The 19,146-nt window shown below is 36.0% G+C and overlaps 2 protein-coding genes and 1 long non-coding RNA gene across 4 annotated transcripts; 1 reads left to right on the top strand and 2 right to left on the bottom strand.

Moving 5' to 3' along the window:
• Positions 1-1,632: 1,632 nt before the first annotated feature.
• On the bottom strand, positions 1,633-2,407 carry LOC128291456 (uncharacterized). Its single transcript, XR_008281247.1, has 2 exons — positions 2,280-2,407; positions 1,633-1,987 (listed from the first exon to the last, which is right to left on the bottom strand). It is a non-coding gene; the product is annotated as an uncharacterized LOC128291456 (long non-coding RNA).
• A 2,691-nt stretch (positions 2,408-5,098) lies between these two features.
• On the top strand, positions 5,099-8,286 carry LOC108460334 (EID1-like F-box protein 2). 2 transcript variants are annotated; one of them, XM_017759790.2, is made up of 4 exons: positions 5,099-5,288; positions 5,408-5,470; positions 6,628-7,430; positions 7,884-8,286. In XM_017759790.2, the coding sequence occupies exon 3, from the start codon at positions 6,665-6,667 to the stop codon at positions 7,409-7,411; it is 747 nt and encodes a 248-aa protein (XP_017615279.1). In that variant the 5' UTR covers positions 5,099-5,288; positions 5,408-5,470; positions 6,628-6,664; the 3' UTR covers positions 7,412-7,430; positions 7,884-8,286. The 2 variants fall into 2 exon arrangements, with proteins under 2 accessions (XP_017615279.1, XP_017615280.1); XM_017759791.2 differs by having other exon boundaries at positions 5,102-5,246.
• Positions 8,287-9,457: 1,171 nt separating this feature from the next.
• LOC108460333 (chaperone protein ClpB3, chloroplastic-like) lies at positions 9,458-16,097 on the bottom strand. Its single transcript, XM_017759789.2, has 10 exons — positions 15,507-16,097; positions 14,851-15,069; positions 14,325-14,562; positions 13,550-13,745; positions 13,169-13,223; positions 12,843-12,993; positions 12,243-12,551; positions 11,735-12,000; positions 10,601-11,524; positions 9,458-9,933 (listed from the first exon to the last, which is right to left on the bottom strand). The coding sequence occupies exons 1-10, from the start codon at positions 15,747-15,749 to the stop codon at positions 9,604-9,606; spliced, it is 2,931 nt and encodes a 976-aa protein (XP_017615278.1). The 5' UTR covers positions 15,750-16,097; the 3' UTR covers positions 9,458-9,603.
• Positions 16,098-19,146: the final 3,049 nt, after the last annotated feature.

The following is a 19,146-nucleotide window of genomic DNA, read 5'->3' as shown; positions in this document are numbered from 1 at the left end:
CCTTATGTAGTGAAAAAGGCCTTTTCTGGAGGAGCATTAATATTAGCTGAAATGGATGGCAAGAGTCAGCCTAACCCAGTGAATGCGGACTTAGTCAAGAAGTACTTCACCTGAGGAAGAAATGGGCCAAGGTGAAAACCCGCAAAGGGCGCCTTGAGTTAAAAAAAAAAAGAGTAAAAAAAAATCGGAGAGGCCAAGGCAAAAACCCACAAAGGGCGCTTTGAGACCAAAGGGGCTTTGAATTGAAAACCCGTAAAAGGGCAAATCAAATGTTTGATGAGAAATAGAGCATGCGTTAGCCATTCTGTACCTGAATTAACAATAATGAGATATGCTACATCTTAAGGGCATCGACAAAATACTACAGACCTCTCAGACACATGTTGAACTTAGAGTGGTCTTCAGGAAGTTCGTACAGAGAAGCTCAGGCCGAGATATCTGGGACACCAGTTTCACTTTTTCATTCTTTGTATTTTAACGATATTTGCTTTCTTTGCTCAATCCATTCTTTTCGGATTTTGTTCATAATAAACTTCAGTCTTATCCATGTCTATAATCTTTTTCAAGCATTTCATATTGAAATAATGATTAATGAACTAATAACGCTTTCACAAAAGAAGTTTTGCATATTACTCTGAAAGGTCTCTAAATAATACAAGAACCTGAAACAAGACAATTATTTAGAATTCACCAGGCTTAAAGGGCTAGAAACGTAGGAGAGATAAGGGTCCGACCATCTCTCCAGGTTCTCTGCTATTGTTGAACGAGAAAACATACGTTAGGGATATTACCTTAGCAAACAGCAAGCAATGACAAATCAAGCGTTAAAATGGATCATTGACATCTTGTATCTAAACATTCATAATACATTTAGTTAGGAGCATTTGATTCATTCTGATCATGGCATCCTAATCATTTGATATAAGCATAGGCCCCAGGAAATCACTTTTACAGGTGGATTCCCCAGTGGACAACGTAGCAAGATTGACTAAAATTTCAGCAGACTTTAACTCTCTAAGCAATAGGGTAACAAGCTGAAAATTATAGATCTTATCTCCCTAAGCAATAGTGGCACAGACTGAAAACAGCAGGCTTTAACTCCCTAAACAAAAGGGTAACAAGCTAAAGATTGCAAGCTTTAACTCCCTAAGCAATAGGGTAACAAGCTGAAAATTACAGATCTTATCTCCCTAAGCAATAGTGGAGCAGATCAAAGATACATGCCTTAACCCCCTAAGCAGTAGGGTAACAGGCTAAAATTTACAGATCTGGGCTCGCCGAGCAGTGGTGGAGCAGGTCGAAGACTCGCTTTAACCCCCTAAGCAGTAGGGTAACAGGTTAAAGTTTACAGATTTGGGCTCGCCGAGCAGTGGTGGAGCAGGTCGAAGACTTGCCTTAACCCCCTAAGCAGTAGGGTAACAGGCTAAAATTTACAGATCCTGGCTCTCCGAGTAGTGATGGAGCAGGTCGAAGACTCGCCTTAACCCCCTAAGCAGTACGGTAACAGGCTAAAATTACAGATCTTATCTTCGTTGAGTAAGAGCAGAACAGATAAAGTTCCAACAAATCGTATCTTCATGAAGCAGCTATGAGACATTTGGAAGCAATAGGATGCAGTGGGTTGCGATAAGGTTACACCAATAAGCCAAGATCTGACAGAACCGGGCAAAATTAGCCTTTGTAATATTTGCTTCGTTCCCATTACATGACAACGAGCAAAGAGGGGCAGCTGTTAAGCCCAATTTATGCCCAGGCCCACACACATACAAAACTAAATAAAAACACTACCCAAACAGCCCAACACCCAACAAAAAACAAACCCAAACTACAAGGCCCAAATGGCCCAAAGCATAAACAAATTTCAGCAAACAAAAACCCAAGGAGCTGCTGTTTACAACCGAAGCAGTCCCCAGGTACCGCACATCGCGTGAATCTCTGCACCGTGCATCACTCCACCTCCATGTAGGAGACGTACACGCCCATGAACCTGCAAACAAGTGAAATTAGTTGTAAAAAAGGGCTATAAAAGCCCCCGAAACGAATGTAAAAGGTGATCTTTTTTTTTCGAATATAATAGAGAATATACAAAGTCAAGAGTAAATCGAGAATCGGGACTGAGGTACGAAAGTTTATATACAAATCTCAAACAAGAATCAGTAGAAAACCACCAAGGAATATTTTCAAAGGTGATTTTATTTTGTTTCTTTTTTCATTTTTTCTTCTTCCCATTCGGATCCACAATACAAGTTAAAAAATAGGAAAGAATGAGAGAGACTTACCGCGCATCGTGTTTGCGCTGTCGAGAGGGCCTTGCTTCGCTGGACGCCGATGACTTTTGAGTGGTTGAAGGCCTGGGCATAAGCCTTTCGGCGAAGAGCAGAGGGGGGAGTGTGGAGATTTCAAACTTTTAGTTTTTAGAAAAGTCAAAGTTTGAATGTTTTAAGCAAAAAAAATGAATTGAAATGGGTTTTTAACTTTGTATAATAAAACAAAACTGCATGCCAGTACATGTTTTGACTGGGTCCACACGCATTTTACCCTTAAATGGGTAATTTGCGTGGCCAGTCCTTTATATTTGAGCCATTCTTGATTTGACCCTATTTGGTTTCTTTCATTTTTGCCCTGAAGTTTTCGCACCTCTCCAATTTAGTTTGCGCATGAGTGTTGCTTTTGGGGTTGGGAATATTTTCTTTTTTAGCCCTTATACCTTTGCGTGCATTGTGCTTTAGTCCTTTTCAATTTCAATGTTTTTGTTTGTTGATTGTCTCTCTTAATTATCTTCTATTTCAATTAAGTTTTTTTCTTCCTCATTTTAATTTATATAATTCATTATTTCTTTAAATTCATTTGGCATTCATTTTTTATTTTTTATTTTTTATATACATACATTTTAAATTACTTTGATGAATTACGTTGTTGTTTTTTTGTTTTTAAATTATAAGTTTCTTTTTAAAATTCTCTTATATAATATTATTTTAAAATTTTGTATGATTTTACATTTAAATAGCTCATTATTTCTTTAAATTCATTTGGCATTCATTTTTTATTTTTTTTTTTTTTATATACATACATTTTAAATTACTTTGATGAATTACGTTGTTGTTTTTGTTTTTTAAATTATAAGTTGTTTTTTTAAATTACTCTCAAAATTTTTCAAAATAAAGGCAATGTTCGGTACTTAAAGAATTCAAAAGATCGTGCCCTAACGTACTGGGTTTCGCTTTCTTTGTTTTTTTTAAATATTCGAATATCCTCTCAAAGCTAAAACGCACGTTTTAAAGGTAAGATCACATTTGAGGGTCAAAATGTTGTGTCCAAACGTACTAGATGTAATGTTTTACCTCAAGGTGAGATGGTCTTTAATACACATTTGACTTACCTGAATGTTTTAAAAGCCAATAAAAGGAGGATCACATTTTGAGCTCTGTCCAAATCTTTAATTTTCGACATTTAAGACACTAATTAATCGATTAAGTACCAATTTTGGGCGTGTCGAGGGTGCTAATCCTTCCTCGTACGTAACCGACTCCCGAACCCATTTTCTTAAAATTCGCGGACCAAAATGTTTTATAAGGTGGCCCAATTACACCTCAAAAAAGGATTGGTGGCGACTCCCAACTTTCGTTTTAAAAAGTCGATTCCCGTTTTCAAAAAATGGTTTCGACAAGTATATTATGCGTATTAAAAATATGTATACTTCTTTTACTTCACTAAGATTTTTCTATAAAGTATTTTTATCTTAATAAAATTTTAAAAAGACATTATCTATCAATGAACATCCAATGAAGAGTGATAAATATATTTATTATTATTGAATATTCATTAGGATAAAAGTTTCGATGTAATTTTTATTACTAGGACTTTGATGTCCATTAGGAAAATAATTTTATATTATTTCTACTTTTTATGTTTATCAATATAAATTTTGGAGAAAAATTATAAGCATCGAGTTGGTGAGTAAATAATACATATTTTTCTTTTATTCATTAATCTCTTATTCTTTATTACTTTTTCTTTTCTTTTCTTTTTGTTTTCTTTAATTTTAATATATTATTTGGTACATTAGTTTAACTTTTTTAATATAATACCTGTATTTGTTTTCAATATGGTAGATGCATTTGATAAAAGTTATATATTTTAGTACCCATATGTAATGGTGTTAACATTTTAGTGTTTAATTGAGTTTTAGATTTAATTTGATAGAAGTTAATTGCTAATATTATCGAGTTTGAACTTTTATGATTTTCTTAATAGAATAAGTTTAGTGTTAATTATGAATCTATTTAACTTTGTGTTTAATTTGCTTGCGATAATTGCTTAATTATAAATATTTACCAAATTAACCTTAAAACTCGAATTAAATACTAAAAATTTAACCTTCAATACTAAATTGTATAATTTTTGTAACATATAAGTATCATATTGATAAAAATTTACAAATATCATAAACTCAAGTAGGAAATAATGTATTAAACCTTTTCTTTATTTTATAACAATGTTAAATTTTATTTATTTACAGATATTTAAGAAAAGCATCTTTAAGAAAAAAAAAATGAAGAAGAAATTCACAACATTTGCAAGAAAAAGCCAAAGACATGACGTCATATATGTTATTATCATTCAATCAACTTGTAAAAAAAAAATTGCTTTTGAAAAAATTGAGAAAAAGAAAGGCAAAGATCAACAAAAGAACCCTTCAAATTTCGTGCAATGAAAAAAAAGGGAAACAGCCAATTGGGAGATGCCACCTAAGTAAAACAAATCAATAAACTTCCAAAAATTCGATATTTATACGTGGCAGAACATGACTGGTTAAGAATCTTTCTGTGGACAGAATACTTCTTTGTCATTTTACGTTTTTAGGTCCAACACAAAAATATTAAAACAAGTTAACAGTATAAAATTATGGGCTAAATTTTCAAAACCCTGAAAGTCTCAACCCTTAAACCACCTCCAATGAATTGACGCCACGTAGTGATAAGCAGTCGACCTAAAACTATATAGATTTTCTAGGTTACACGTGGATTAATATAATTGGTCATTGATGTGCGAAAGAAAGCCAAGTTGTACGATTAATTTCTCTTAAAATATTTAATATTGTATTTTTCTTTCTTGTGTATGAAAACCCAAAGCTTCTTTCTTTCCTTCTTCAGTCTTCTCTCATCACCGTTTCTCTGCAATTTGATTTCTTTTGGAGAAATTTTTCAGTGACAAAAAAAGAAGAAGATTTTTTTTAGTTTACCGAAGTACTCTTCTACTGACGTTGAAACCCAGATTTAATTCCTCGTGTAAACTTTTTTTTATAAGGGAATTTTTTGACATTTTTTTTGCAGGTTTGGATATTGTTACCACATGCAGGGAAACCCTAAATTACTTTTTGTTCATTTTTCTTTTTTTTTTTTTGCAGTGTATTTCTCTCTATTTTTAAAGGTCTAAAGACTATGTAAAGAAAGATTCTTTCAAGGTGAAGGTGGGAGTTTTGGCTTTGATCTCATAATTTTTTGTTGCCTTTTTTTTTTTTTTTGCTTAAGTTTTGTTTAATTTGTAACGGGCTTAGTTCTTGAGGGGTTTTTGTTTCTTAATTTACAATGTGGGTTTTGGAGAATTTAGTGAAGACTTGAAAAGGGGTTTTGTTTGGGTTAAGCATTTGAGTTGAATTGGTAAAATGGTTTTGTATTTTAAGTGTGTTTTACCTTTGGATCTGAGCTTTGATAAATTAATGGCATGCATTGGTAGAATAAATTAAGTTCTTTATATTATCTTGTTCATCTAAGAATCTAATTAAGTTTCGTTGAGAAGAAAATTAAGTGACTTTGCTATAAAGTAAACAACTGCTTTGGCTAATATGGAAATATGTATAAAAGTTGTGATTGATTGTGAAGTATGAGGAATTTTGAAGTTAAAATCGAAATTCTAGTTTAATAAAAGTATGATTCTCCATTGCTATCCATTCTCCAAAAATTCATTCCCCTTCTTAGATGGTACATTGTATTTCTGTGTTTCGGGTTTCCCCACCCTTTGATGGGACCTCAAACTAGCTTATTGATTTAGCTTTCTTCTATTGGAGCATCCAACCTGTTTAGAGTCACATTTGACATGCAATTAAGATAAGATATTGTTTTTAATTCATTGTTGAAATCTAGCATTGAGAACTCTCATCGATGCTGTTATGGTATCTTTGTAGAAAAAATGAAAAATCTTGGAGTTCAAATGTAATTTAATCCATCATATTGCAGATTATGGATCGAACTCAGACATCCTAATTTTTCTTTTCGGGCATGGGAAACTATAATCTTGATCTAAAATTAGAATCGAAAGCCATCTGTAGATCCACCCCCCTGAGTTTCCTGGGAACTGCTGCCTAAGCAGCTCAGCTAGAATTGGTCTTAAGGCATGAATTTACAATGAAACCTTAGTCTTCTTTGCTTAATTTTGTTCCGAGAAAATAATTTTGGACTTTATGGTTTTAGTTTTTAAGTCTTTAATTTTTGCTCTTTCATTATGCTGTTAGTCTCCATCTCCGATTTACTGCTTATGCCAAGCTATCTGGTTCATATACTGGATATTCAACTCCAAGATACTAAATCGTGGTGTGTAATTGTGATTTTTGTTGGCTTGCTTAACCAGGAAATAGGATCATTGTTTCTTTCGCTGGCTGGGGACAATGATCCTAACAAAGCAGTATCGTTGTATACACTCGTCTAGTTGTCAATGCACAAAGGGTCATCTAAGTGAAGATGTGATTTTCTTAGTGTTTCAACAACTCAACTGGAATCCGAAGTTGATTGCGACTCTTTCATGCGTATGCAAATGGTTTGATGATCTTGCCAAGAGAGTACTATGGAAAGAATTCTGCAAAACAAGGGCCCCAAAGATGATGCTTGATCTGCAGTCTAGTGGAAGTCACAGTGTTGATGGGAACTGGAGAGCCCTTGGAAAACTACTTATCTATTGTTCAGGTTGTAGCGGTGGTCGCTTGTTCAATAGTGTTCAGATCCCTGGTCATTTTGTTTACAGGACCAGGTTCTCTAGGACCTCAGGGAAGAGCTTCCTTTTACCGCAATGCCGGACTGATATTTTATATGTGTCTGACCCTTGTGAACATCTGGACCAAGGGGATGAGGGTGATGTGGGATTTTTCCGAGGAGTTTTCAAGTCATTCTTGGTGTCCAAGGTTCGGAAGATGTTGATTGACAGGGCAGCCAAGCTTCATCCAACAGCAGTGTGCCCTTATTGTAAGGCAAAGTTGTGGGACATGCTGCAAGCTAAGATGATACCACAAAGTGCAAGCTGTAGGTTGGGTGCTTATGAGGATTGTATAGAGTATTACGTGTGCCTAAATGGTCATATGCTTGGCATCTGCACCCTTTTGCCATTGTCTGATTCTGAAGAGGGATCTGAATCAGAGTGATAATTTGAATGCAAACCAGGTAATTCATGTAGTTAGAATTCATATTTTATCAGAAAGGAAGGGGGTTATAACTTCTGAGAAAATTGGAAATGATTATTTATGGTTAGTTCAAGCGCAAAATACCCGTTCTTGGTTGCCTGGTAGACATTTCCCATGATTTTTAGAGTACATCATCCTTACTGCTACCTACATCGTTTATTTCTTGAATATGAGAAAGATAGTTGACAGTCTATTCATATTGTAAGGGAAGAACCATAAGACCCTTCTTTTTCTCCATCGAATTCCCTGGCGCAAATGTACTTTCTTAGTGAGCTTAATTCAATTTTTGCTAAAATTACATAAACTACCCTTTCCGATATATAACCAGGAATGTGTATGATGTGGACGTGGTTAATAATCTTTTCTTGGGAGTTTGTGCGAGTTCTTAACTGACAAAACATGCCTATATCTAAGTATATCATGTTCTTTGCAGTTTGTTTGTCATCTCATGTGTGGATTGATCTCCTGGTGGATCAGATATAGATGGTGTGGAGACAAGATGGACAGTACTAACCTTGGTTCTCTGAACCTGAAATCAACCATCATAACTCGGCCTCCTCTCTCTGGTGTTTGGTTGCTTTGTCTAAAGCCCTCACCAAGTGTTTTCTAGAAGGGTTAGAAGCTATTGCTAACCATTTGCTTTTTTCAATTATACATTGTTCTAATGATGGTCAGTGTGAAACGTGTAATATTCCGTACTTTGTACATTTATGTATGGCTCATATAGGTTTGAATAGATGATTGGCTTCTCCAATAGTTCATGAAGTTGTTGTTTAGATCATTCATTCACTCTGTTTACTTGCTTTTCTTTAAGAAAAATCATCCTGGTTTTGAAAGCCTGTTTTCCATTGACCTCTGAAATAGGTATCTCCGAATCTGATTTTTGACGAGGTCCTTGTTTCTATCTATTACATTCATTCGCCATCTTTTATGATACCTTCAAAAAGGGTACCTCTGGATCCTAATTTTATAAGATTTCATCGTTCCTGTTACATAGATTCACTGCTTGTGCTTTTCCTTTTTGCCAAAATGCTAGTTGCAAAGGGGTGATAACACAGAATTGAAGTACTTAAATTCGAGCTGACGTCAAATTTACTCATTGACTGGGATTCTCGTATAAATATTATGTTCAAGTAATCTTCCATATGTTATGATTGGGATAAATCAGTATATCGGGATCAAAATACTTGATATGTTTGTACACGCTACTTATAAGGATAGTCATTTGGGAGAGCAACCAAGTTGCCAATTGTGAGCATTGAGAGGAGGATTATTTTCAAGCTTTGATGGTCACATGAACTGACCAGTTAAGCTTCTGTTCAAATATAAAGTGATTGAAGTTAGTTTTATTTTATTTTTCTAAGTTACTTACCTCGAAAACTTGCTAGATATGGCTTGACCTCCTTTCAGTTTCATATGTTATACTATCTATACAATAATTAAAAGAACAATATTAGAATACAAATATAGGTGAGGTTAAAGCCATGTCAATATAAATATGACAATTTGCAAATGAAGTTAGTAATTTGTAAATATAAATGGTGTTAACCTAAACCTCACCTAGCCTGGTTCATATGCACTCTGACTGAAGTAGTCTAAGCTGTTGCCCATGCTTTCATAATTTCTTTTGAAATACCTTATAATACATACACCAAATGTAGGATATAGTGCTAAAAATCAATTTGATCCCATTCTGGCATGTTCTCTGCCTGTTAAAGAGTCTTGAAATATTAGAGTATCATGAATTAAATTCATTATCCATGTGCATGCCCATCAATTATCCATACTGTCATCATATGCCATGGCATGGCAATCTGGCAGCAGGGCTCACTGTCCATCACACTTTAGATTTGGCAGTTACTATCCATTCCAACCTTTGAAATTTTACTTCATGTCACAGAAAGAATACTTATAGGAGTTCTTGCATTTGTCATCTTGGAACTGAGACATTGGGGAGCCAGAGTGGAGTTAGGTAAGCAAAGAAAATATTGAGAGCCACGAGCGGTATTTTTGACGCATTGAATCGTCGGTAAAACTTAAAAAAAGATGTCATATACAATATGCAAGAGATTCTAAAGTGAGCTGAGGTATTTCCTTCGCTCAAAATTGTGTAAAACCTATATTAATTCGGTAAAAACTTTAAAGAGCAACTCTCAGACAGTCTTTGATAAAGCTTCTTGACTACCTATTGCTTGAGTATCCAAATCACCATTGAGTCTCTTGAAGACTAGCTTTTGCTGGGGGATCGGGCCATTCGGAACTGCCATTTGCTCGGTGTCTACCAAGATGGTATCCTCATCTTTGAACTCCCCTCTCAAGATGCCCTTGGCAAGTTCATTTTCAACATTCTGTTGAATCACTCTTTTTACTGGTCTAGCACCATAGTTTGGATCGTAACCAAGATTACCAAAAAGCTGAACAGCAGCATCCGTGATCTGAAGTTTTATTTTCTTATCTGAAAGCCTCTTTTGCACACGTTCCAGCTGTAAAACAAACACAGAAAAGGCAATGGAGTGACAAACCAGAAGAGAAACAACGTGAGCTTGGCAACATGATAGGGATTTGTATTTCTCTTGCAACCACAGCAGAGATCCTATGGTATTCAGGCTCCAGTATTTTTCCAACATACGTATATTTAAAATTTCAAGGTTTTCATATATTTGGAGAGTCCTTAGAGGATCATATCCTTATACCTATGTCCAAATATATGTCAAAAATGGGTTTAATGATCTACCGAGTGAGATCTACCTAAGACCATAAATTTTGATCATTTAAAAGAATATAATAAAAAATAAAGAGTACGTTTTGTAACTTGCTGAATCAAAATCTATAGAAGAAATCAAACCAAGCAATATCAGATTCATGGATGGCCAACCAAACTACCGACTCATTCTTAAAAGGACCATTTGCAGCATCATAGGATAACTGTAGACTAGAGTTTTTTAGTTAACCATTTACTATTGTTTTAGTAGTATATCTTTAGAGATTATTTTTATAGTTAAAAAATGTCATTAATATCCTTATCACATCCTATGATGGATATGACATGGTTGAGGATTCGGAATCTTTCATTCCATTATAATAGAATCTGCATCAAGTAAATGTACATGCAAGCAATTATGCCAAAAGACAGTCATCAGAGCAACTTACCTGTAATCTCACAATACTGCTTATTTCTTCGCGGTCCAAAGGCTGGAACACTATATATTCATCAACACGATTCATGAACTCAGGTCGAAAAACTGCTCTTGCAGCCTCCATCACCCTCTGCTTGATAGTTCCATAAGCTATATTTTTAGGTGTGTCCTCATCTGAGTTAAGAATGTATTGTGAACCCACATTTGAAGTCATAATGATAACAGTGTTGGTAAAGCTCACAGTCCGACACTGGGAATCAGTGACTCTCCCATCATCCAATATTTGAAGGAAAACATTAAACACATCACCATGGGCTTTCTCTATCTCATCAAAAAGAATTACAGCATATGGCCTCCGGCGAACAATCTCTGTCAGCTGTCCTCCTTCTTCATACCCCACGTAACCGGGTGGAGCACCTATAAGTCTTGAAACTGCATGTTTTTCCATATACTCACTCATATCAATTCGGACAAGGGCTTCTTCAGTATTAAACAAGTAGGACGCAAGGGCCTTTGCAAGTTCGGTTTTCCCTACACCAGTTGGGCCCATAAACATGAAACTGGCAATTGGACGACGGGGGTCAGAGAGACCAGCTCGAGATCGTTGAATAGCCTCAGCTACAGATCTAACTGCAGGATCTTGACCCACAACACGTTTATGCAATACTTCCTCCAAATGTAATAATTTTTCCTTCTCAGATTGTTGAAGCTTGGAAACTGGTATGCCAGTCCATTTACTAACGACTTCAGCAATATCATTCCCTGTAACTTCTTCTCTCAGCATGGATTTTCCGGATTTCATGTATTCATCTAATTCGTTTTCAGCATCAGCAAGTTGACGCTGCAAAGAGTTCAAGCTCCCGTATTTCAGCTCAGCAGCACGATTGAGATCATACTCCCGCTCAGCCTGCTGGATCTCTACATTTACCCTGTCAATCTGTATAATTAAAACAGTTAGCAAATTACGTCCTTTTTTCTTCAATTGATATAAAATAAAGGTCACCCCTGTCCGGCTTCTAAATTACCGTTAGTAGGGGGAAAATCAGGAACAATCAAAGATGCAGTCTTCACTTGCAGATGAAAAATGACAAAATGTGATGGCAGAAAATAAAGTTTCTAGAGTAATTTTTAGATAATACTAGCATACTTCTTCCTTGATTGACTGAATGCGTGTCATGACAGTCTTCTCATGCTCCCATTGCTCAGTCAACTCAGCCTGTCTCTTCTTTAAGAGGGATAACTCAGACTCAAGGCGGCTTAGTCTATCTCTCGAAGCTTTGTCAGTATCATTTGTGAGAGAGAGTCTCTCCATCTCCAGCTTCAATACAGAACGATTAATCTCATCAAGGGCAGTGGGTTTTGAAGTGATTTCCATTTTCAATTTAGCAGCTGCTTCATCAACTAGGTCAATAGCTGCAATTAGAAACCACATAGTAGTCAGCACACATTTAAGATGATTAAGAAACCGGGGCATCTAATTGTCTTAAACCTAACTACCATCCTACACTGGGGAAATAGACAACATAAAAAGACAGTTAAATTGGTTAGTAGCCAGTTGCAAATAATTTGAGTATTGCATGACAACCCATTAATTAATAGAATTTTGTAGTAGCAGGTTGCATCTTGCATGATGGATCACCAATTCCAGTTGTTACCTTTGTCAGGTAAAAATCGACCACTGATATAACGGTCAGACAAGATTGCAGCTTCCACAAGTGCACTGTCAGAAACACGGACTCCATGATGCAGCTCATATCTCTCACGAAGTCCCCGGAGTATAGAAACTGTATCTTCTACTGATGGCTGACCAACATAAACTTGCTGAAAACGACGCTCCAGAGCAGGATCTTTTTCAATGTATTTACGATATTCATCCAGTGTTGTTGCTCCGATGCATCGCAGTTCTCCCCGACCAAGCATAGGCTTCAGAAGATTGCCTGCATCCATTGCACCATTTGTGGCACCTGAAACAGTGATCATTGCAACAGAAAACAAATAAGGTGTTATCAGTCTGTTAACCTTAGAATTTTATTGGGAAAGAAACACTTATTCAATTTAGAATTTTATCAGGAAGGAAACAGATATAATTCCATGCAGAACAATTATCTCCAATCTGGTAGAAAGGCTAAATTTTCACAAGCTGATGTAACCCCATAAACACCGACAAAACAGACGGAAAGGCTCTTATAGTTCAGCCTGCTTCACAGATATCAGACAATCAACCTATATAAACTACAAACATAACAAAACATTACCTGCCCCCACAACCGTGTGAATCTCATCAATGAAGAGGATAATTTGGCCATCTGATTCAGTTACTTCCTTCAGCACTGCCTTTAGTCTGTCCTCAAATTCTCCCCGATATTTAGCCCCAGCTATGAGTGCACCCATGTCAAGGGATATAAGCTGTACAGAAGGAGAAATCGGATTCAATCAGCATCCACAATTTGATCATTGGCCAGGATATTGTAGCAACATGTCACTCTAGCACACACCACCATCACACACATCCGAAAAAAGAAAAGCAACATTTGGTTTTTCATGGGAAAAAATGCTAATTAACTTCAAGGATGGCACACACCTTACGATCTGTCAAAGCTTGAGGAACATCCCCTGCCACAATTCTCTGGGCAAGCCTATTAAAAGACACGGTGTGTTCACTTAGATAACATAGTCATTGAGCTAACATTACTTGCGAGGATGCTAGATACAGCAAACTACATGCCAACCTAAAACAGAAACACATATAACAACAAGCAAAACATAATAAAACTGAGGCCTAAGTTCATAACAAGGGTACCAAAAGTTCATAATGTTGAAAGTTAGCAATATACAGTGGAACTATTCTGATAACCCAGGAATTTAAAACAAAGAATATTTTTGAAACATTAATTATCCAGTTTACTTGCAGGACTATTTAAATGACCATGCATGAAGCAAAACCTGCGAGCTTAATGCTTACCCTTCAGAGATTGCAGTTTTTCCGACACCTGGTTCACCGATCAGCACAGGATTGTTCTTGGTTCTCCTAGAGAGGATCTGGATGCACCTGCGTATTTCATCATCTCTTCCTATCACTGGATCAAGCTTTCCTTCTCTCGCCATTGCTGTTAAATCTTTCCCATACTTCTCCAATGCTTCATATTTTCCTTCAGGATCTATGGTCAAACTCACATGGTCAAACAAAAAGTGAAGCAAAGAGAAAATACATCATTCAAGGAAAACCCCCCACAAAAACTACAACAAAATATACTGAAGCCTTGCGAAGCAAGATTATGACAAGGAGCATAAGTTAAGCTATAATCCACAGAAAATGATGCCTGGAAAATAGCAGACTTGAAAGAACCAAATATTTTTAGCAAAGCAAAAAGCCAACCACACACAAGTAAATATTACAACAATTGGTCCACTAGTTTATGAATCAAACAACTGTTTCAACTTTGTAATCAGAAACCTTAATGAACATCAGACCAGTTTATGCCCTCTTACATCAAACCTGTCTTTATCCACTCCACCAAATTGAACAAGTGGTTAACAGAAGTAAACAGCAGTAACTTCAGATAAAGAAAAGACAACAGTACAAGTACTAACAAAAAAAAAGGTAATATATGGCCTCAATCAAGGAAGGAGAAAATGCTGCATTCTCTACAACTCACATAAACCTTTATATTTTGCATGTGCCAATTTCCTTGAACCAAGTAAATCCCAGAAAGTAACATCAAAGAAAATTCCATTACCTTGGTCAATAACTGACTGACGTCCCCTAATGGATTCCACTGCAGATTTCAAAGATTGATCAGATATCTGGAAATCAGTGAACAACTGCTTCCCAAAACGTTGATCTTGTGTAAATCCAAGAACCAAATGCTCAACAGAAACAAACGAATCCCCATAATCCTTCTTGTACTGCCTAGCACGTTGGATTAGAGCTTCCAAATCGCGTCCTAACATTGAACCAGCTGACTCACCCAAAACCTAGTACGATTTAACAGCATAGAAGAGCTATAATCAGGATGCAAGACTTTGTAATCCAAAGAGGGAACACAGTTAACATAATTTCAAAATATATTTTCACATAAAAAGAATCAAAATTTGCACTTGCATATATTCTCAAGAAGCTAAAAGTTTTCACCAATCAGCTTCAGTAAAATAATACTGTGATGAGCCATAGCGGCAAACAATGCATCCAAGTTTAATTGCATGTTAAAGGACTGAAGGCATTGTACAGAACATGGAAAAGTACCAGAATGTAGTAGGGGTTACCTTCGGCTGCCGTTGGATGAACTTGTCAGTAGCTTCAAGAAGGCGAGTATTGTCAACTCCGACTTTAGCAAATATCCTACGAGCAAGACCATTCTTCTGCTCCAAGAGAGCCTTCATCAAGTGTTCTGTTTCCACAATTTGATGCTTGTTCTCTCTAGCCACATCTGGAGAAGAAACAATAGCTTGCCAGGCCATTTCTGTGAACTCTTGTTGAGTAATCTGTCATAACATCCCTACCCCAACTCAATAAAAAATCTCAAAAGAAAATGACATTTAAAAAAAAAAAAAAACCAACCTACTTCACATCATACAAGATCAAAAGTTTCAATGCTCTATAAGTATAAAAATACTTGATAAGATCATTGCCGAAATAAGGGAGCAAAAGAGAAAATTTCAAATTCATAAATCAGCAGAATTTGCTTAATCCAACACAATATTAGCACTGAACCAATAAAAATCACTAAAGAGACAACTCTTAATCAATATATATCCAATCTCCAAAACATCAACAAAAATAAATACATTAAAAAAGAATTTACAGAACTTTCTTTCTTTTACTCAAAATTGGGTTGGCAAATAAATTGATGAAAGTACCATCTAACGAAACACCTTCAGTCGATGCAACGAAAACCATCAAAATACTTAACAAAACTCACCCTTCCCGCTGAAGCTTCACAACGAACAACAAAAGGTCTTGAAGAAGTCCTGGAAAACTTGTCGAGAACCCCATTTTTCCTTAAGTGAAGCGGTTTAAAGGATTTTAAGGAGTTGGGTTTTGAAGAGAAGCTCAAAGAAATGCATGGGTGTAACGAAAAGAGATTGTTTTTATTAGGAAAGGAACATGTAGCGCATAAACTGACGCCACTAAGCGACGCCACAGAAGAAGAAGCAGCAGCCATTGTCGGTCCAAGGTTTCAGAAAGGGAAGTGTGATCACAATGAAATACCAAAAAACCGAAGATGAGTTTGCGTGAGAATAAGGGAAAAAATGAAAAGAAAAGAAAAGGGTGAATAGGTCTCTTCCTTTTCCTGTTGTTGTCTCGCGGCTTTTTTCTCGGAGTCTCTCGTTTATCTTTTACGTTTTTTTTTTTAAAAAAAAGTAACGTAGTGTGTTATTGTTTTAGTGACGATCAGTGAGGAAAAAAGGAGTCCGTCGGGGATTTGATTTGCTCAGAGGTTTAGGCGGAGAGAGTTCGTGAAGTGTCGCGAAAACATCGGAATTCCTTTATGTTCATACACGTGGATTCTGATGGAAAATTCTATAATTTCTATTTTTATTTTGTCTTCTTCTTTTCAAAATTTAAGGGTAAATTACAAAATAAACGCTTTTGTTTCTATTAGATTATATTTAAATATTTATGTTTGAAATATTACGTTTTAATCACTTATGTCATCATTTTATCATGAAGTGATCACTCTACCTTTAAACTCTATTATCTCCCTAACAATAGTCCTACGTGGCAATCCAAATAAGTTTTAAATACCAACTTAAATGTCTCGTTGTTGGGATGAAAATAAGTTTTAATTAAATAAATTTAATTTGGACTACCACGTAAGATCGCTGTTAGGGAGGTAACGAAACTTAACGGTAAAGTAATCACTTCGTAAATATAATATAAGGTTAACAAATTCAAAATTTGAATTAGGAAACATATGGTTGACAAGCCCAATAAGGCGGTCCATGATCCAAGAAATGAAAAGTATACTAAAAGTTTTACTCTTATGCATGAATGGGAAAATGGTAGTCAAATAAAATATTCCAATTCAACTCTTTTTTATCAATTGTTGCGTAAAGACGTAAGATTGGAAACCCCTACTGTTGCTTTGATTTCTGTCCTTTTAAGTGATGAAGTATGGGTTAAGTTAATAATCGATTTGATAAATCAGGGGCATGACTTGTTTTAGAGTTTATTGGTTAGTATAAATAAGAAAGGGTGAATAAGGTAGGGATGGGAAGGCCATAGGGTACGTTAAATACTGTTTTGAATGTTCTTAGTAAGTATTAGTGGGTGTCTGGATGTTGTTGTTTCTGCCACAAAACTGACTAAAAGAAAGGGGAAAAGGCTTGAAATGTTGCTCACCAACACTGGTAATAAACGTACCTTGATAGTGTAAGGTTAGGTAGAGAGCTAAAAAATCTGAAATAATTGGCCTACATCGAGAGCCATTCAATACTCAAACTAAAATCTAAAGGGATGTTATGACATAGCGTTATGTGTCATTGAACGTTTGAGATTCGTTATCACCTTGCAAAAGAAAAGAAAAGAAAAAAGGACCCGAGAGATGAAGCAGTTAAGCAAATGTTCATGGTGGCTTGGTGCTTGGCATAGGTTGGCACTTGGAGGGCCTGCGTGAAAGAATCCAATACATGAAGCTGGTTATTTTTATGCATCCATTTATACCTTGTCCTGTAATATAAAAGACAACCATGAATAGTGTTTGATTTGGTGGAATACAATAATATTATGGTTGAAAAAGCCCAATTCAAAAGGTTAGATCTATGGAATAAGCTAATAAGGAATTTGTGTGATTTATTCTTTGGGGGTGGGGGGGGAGTGGTTGGGTTAGTTTGAATGGAGAATGATGGTCATGAACGACAAAGACGAGTTTTATGTACTTGGTCTCAAAATTGGTTTCTAAGGTAGATTTGAGGTCTTGTATCCGAGAAGCAAAAGTTCCTACAACACTTCGAATATTTTGTTGAGGTGAGGGCATGGTGGTTATGGCGGAAGGGGAATGAAAGTACCAATGAGACTAATGAAGAAAGACAATATTTCTTATATTTTTACGCAACCATGTCACTTATTTATAATTCTAGTAGTTCACGCCCATAATTCTCAATTATTTTATACTCAGTACTTGATATGTTTCCATTGTCTCTAATCAATGCAATATAATTCCATGATTTCTGGCCAACTTTTAACTTTTCATCCAATAACAAAATCTCTAGTCAACTTTTTTTGGGGGCGGGGGTAAGGCAAGTGGTACAAAGCAAACCAAAGTCATTAAACAACCGCCTATATAGAAATAAAGCAACCAAGTGAAAGTATCACGGGCCGCAGATCGAAACTTGTGACGAATGCACAAAAAATATCTCATGAAGGTCAACTAATTAAATAAGACTTATTTAACTCACTTGAACTGATCCGATTCATGGAACACATAGAGAAATCCATTTATTTGAAGCCTTGGTGACCTAGTAAAACAATTCAGTAAAACTAGAGTTACCATGGCGAATATTGTAAATCCTAAGGGATAAGATTGTAAATAGTTTAAATCCCTTAGGACTCTCATCTTGTAGATAGGTTTTAATCTTAACTGTTCGATGTAATTTAAATTGTACTATTGGATCTAGGGGAGCTCAACTGTAAATAGAGGTCTTCACCCCTTATTTGTATTATTTCATTCATAGTTATTGAATATATTTGAGAGTATTTACTCAAACACCTTGTTTGCATGCTTTCTTGTGGCTTTTCTATTTGATTCGATCTCTTTTGTCTTTTGAGGTTGTTTTTACTTTATTTCGGTGCCTTAGAAAATTTCCTTTGAAGAATTCTCACTTTGAAGAATTCTCAATTTCCTAAGTTCTAGCCTCGTGACAGTTGGTATCAAAGTCAATGTTTAGTAAGGCACCAGTTAAGATGAAAAAAAGAGTAGACAAGTAGATTGAGCCTAGGGAGACTAGTGGAGGGGATAGGAAAGCTAGCAAATTGAAAGATATGTTGTTGGCTTTGGAAAGTCGAGTGGTCAATCTCGAGGAACCCATGAGTTTTGTGAAGGAAACACTCGAGGTAGTTGAGAGACGCACCTATAAGTTGGAATCGATGAAAGAACATCTCAAGGAATATGTGGTGGAGAATCTCGATTTCAATGTGGAAGTAATGCAATGGGTGCTCAATTCCATTGTGGATTAGTTAATAGAGAAAAATGATGCTTTCGAAGCTGTGGTGTTGGCCTTAAAGGAACAGATTGAGGAGCTCAAGGTGGAGCTCATTAGCTGCAAAGCTACTTTGGGTAATGGAGTGTTAGCCGCGACACCTAAACCTAAGGTAGATGTCCCTAAGCTGAAAGAGTTTACGAGGATAAAGTCTGCAAGATATGTGGACAACTTATTGTGAGTAATGGAGCAATACTTTCGTGTCAGAGGCATCATGGATAATGCCACTAAGGTAAATATTGTTGCTATGTATTTTTCTGATATCGTTCTTTTTTGGTGGAGTCGTAGGTCTACATATGAGAAACAAGGTGGAGCCGCAATTGGGACTTAGGAGGAGTTCCAGAGGGAACTTAATAGGGC

Source organism: Gossypium arboreum, chromosome 4 (assembly GCF_025698485.1).
Source record: "Gossypium arboreum isolate Shixiya-1 chromosome 4, ASM2569848v2, whole genome shotgun sequence".
NCBI lineage: Eukaryota > Viridiplantae > Streptophyta > Magnoliopsida > Malvales > Malvaceae > Gossypium > Gossypium arboreum.
Note: the sequence above shows the minus strand (reverse complement) of the source record. Positions and strands in the feature narration are given on the sequence as shown.

Coding starts and splice junctions, on each gene's coding strand:
- LOC108460334 (XM_017759790.2), top strand. CDS start 6,665: ATGATCCTAACAAAGCAGTATCGTTGTATACACTCGTCTAGTTGTCAA.
- LOC108460333 (XM_017759789.2), bottom strand. CDS start 15,749: ATGGCTGCTGCTTCTTCTTCTGTGGCGTCGCTTAGTGGCGTCAGTTTA. Junction 13,224..13,549: donor AAAACTGCAATCTCTGAAGG/GTAAGCATTAAG, acceptor GTCTTTTAATAG/GCTTGCCCAGAGAATTGTGG. Junction 12,001..12,242: donor TCGATTTTTACCTGACAAAG/GTAACAACTGGA, acceptor TTCTAATTGCAG/CTATTGACCTAGTTGATGAA.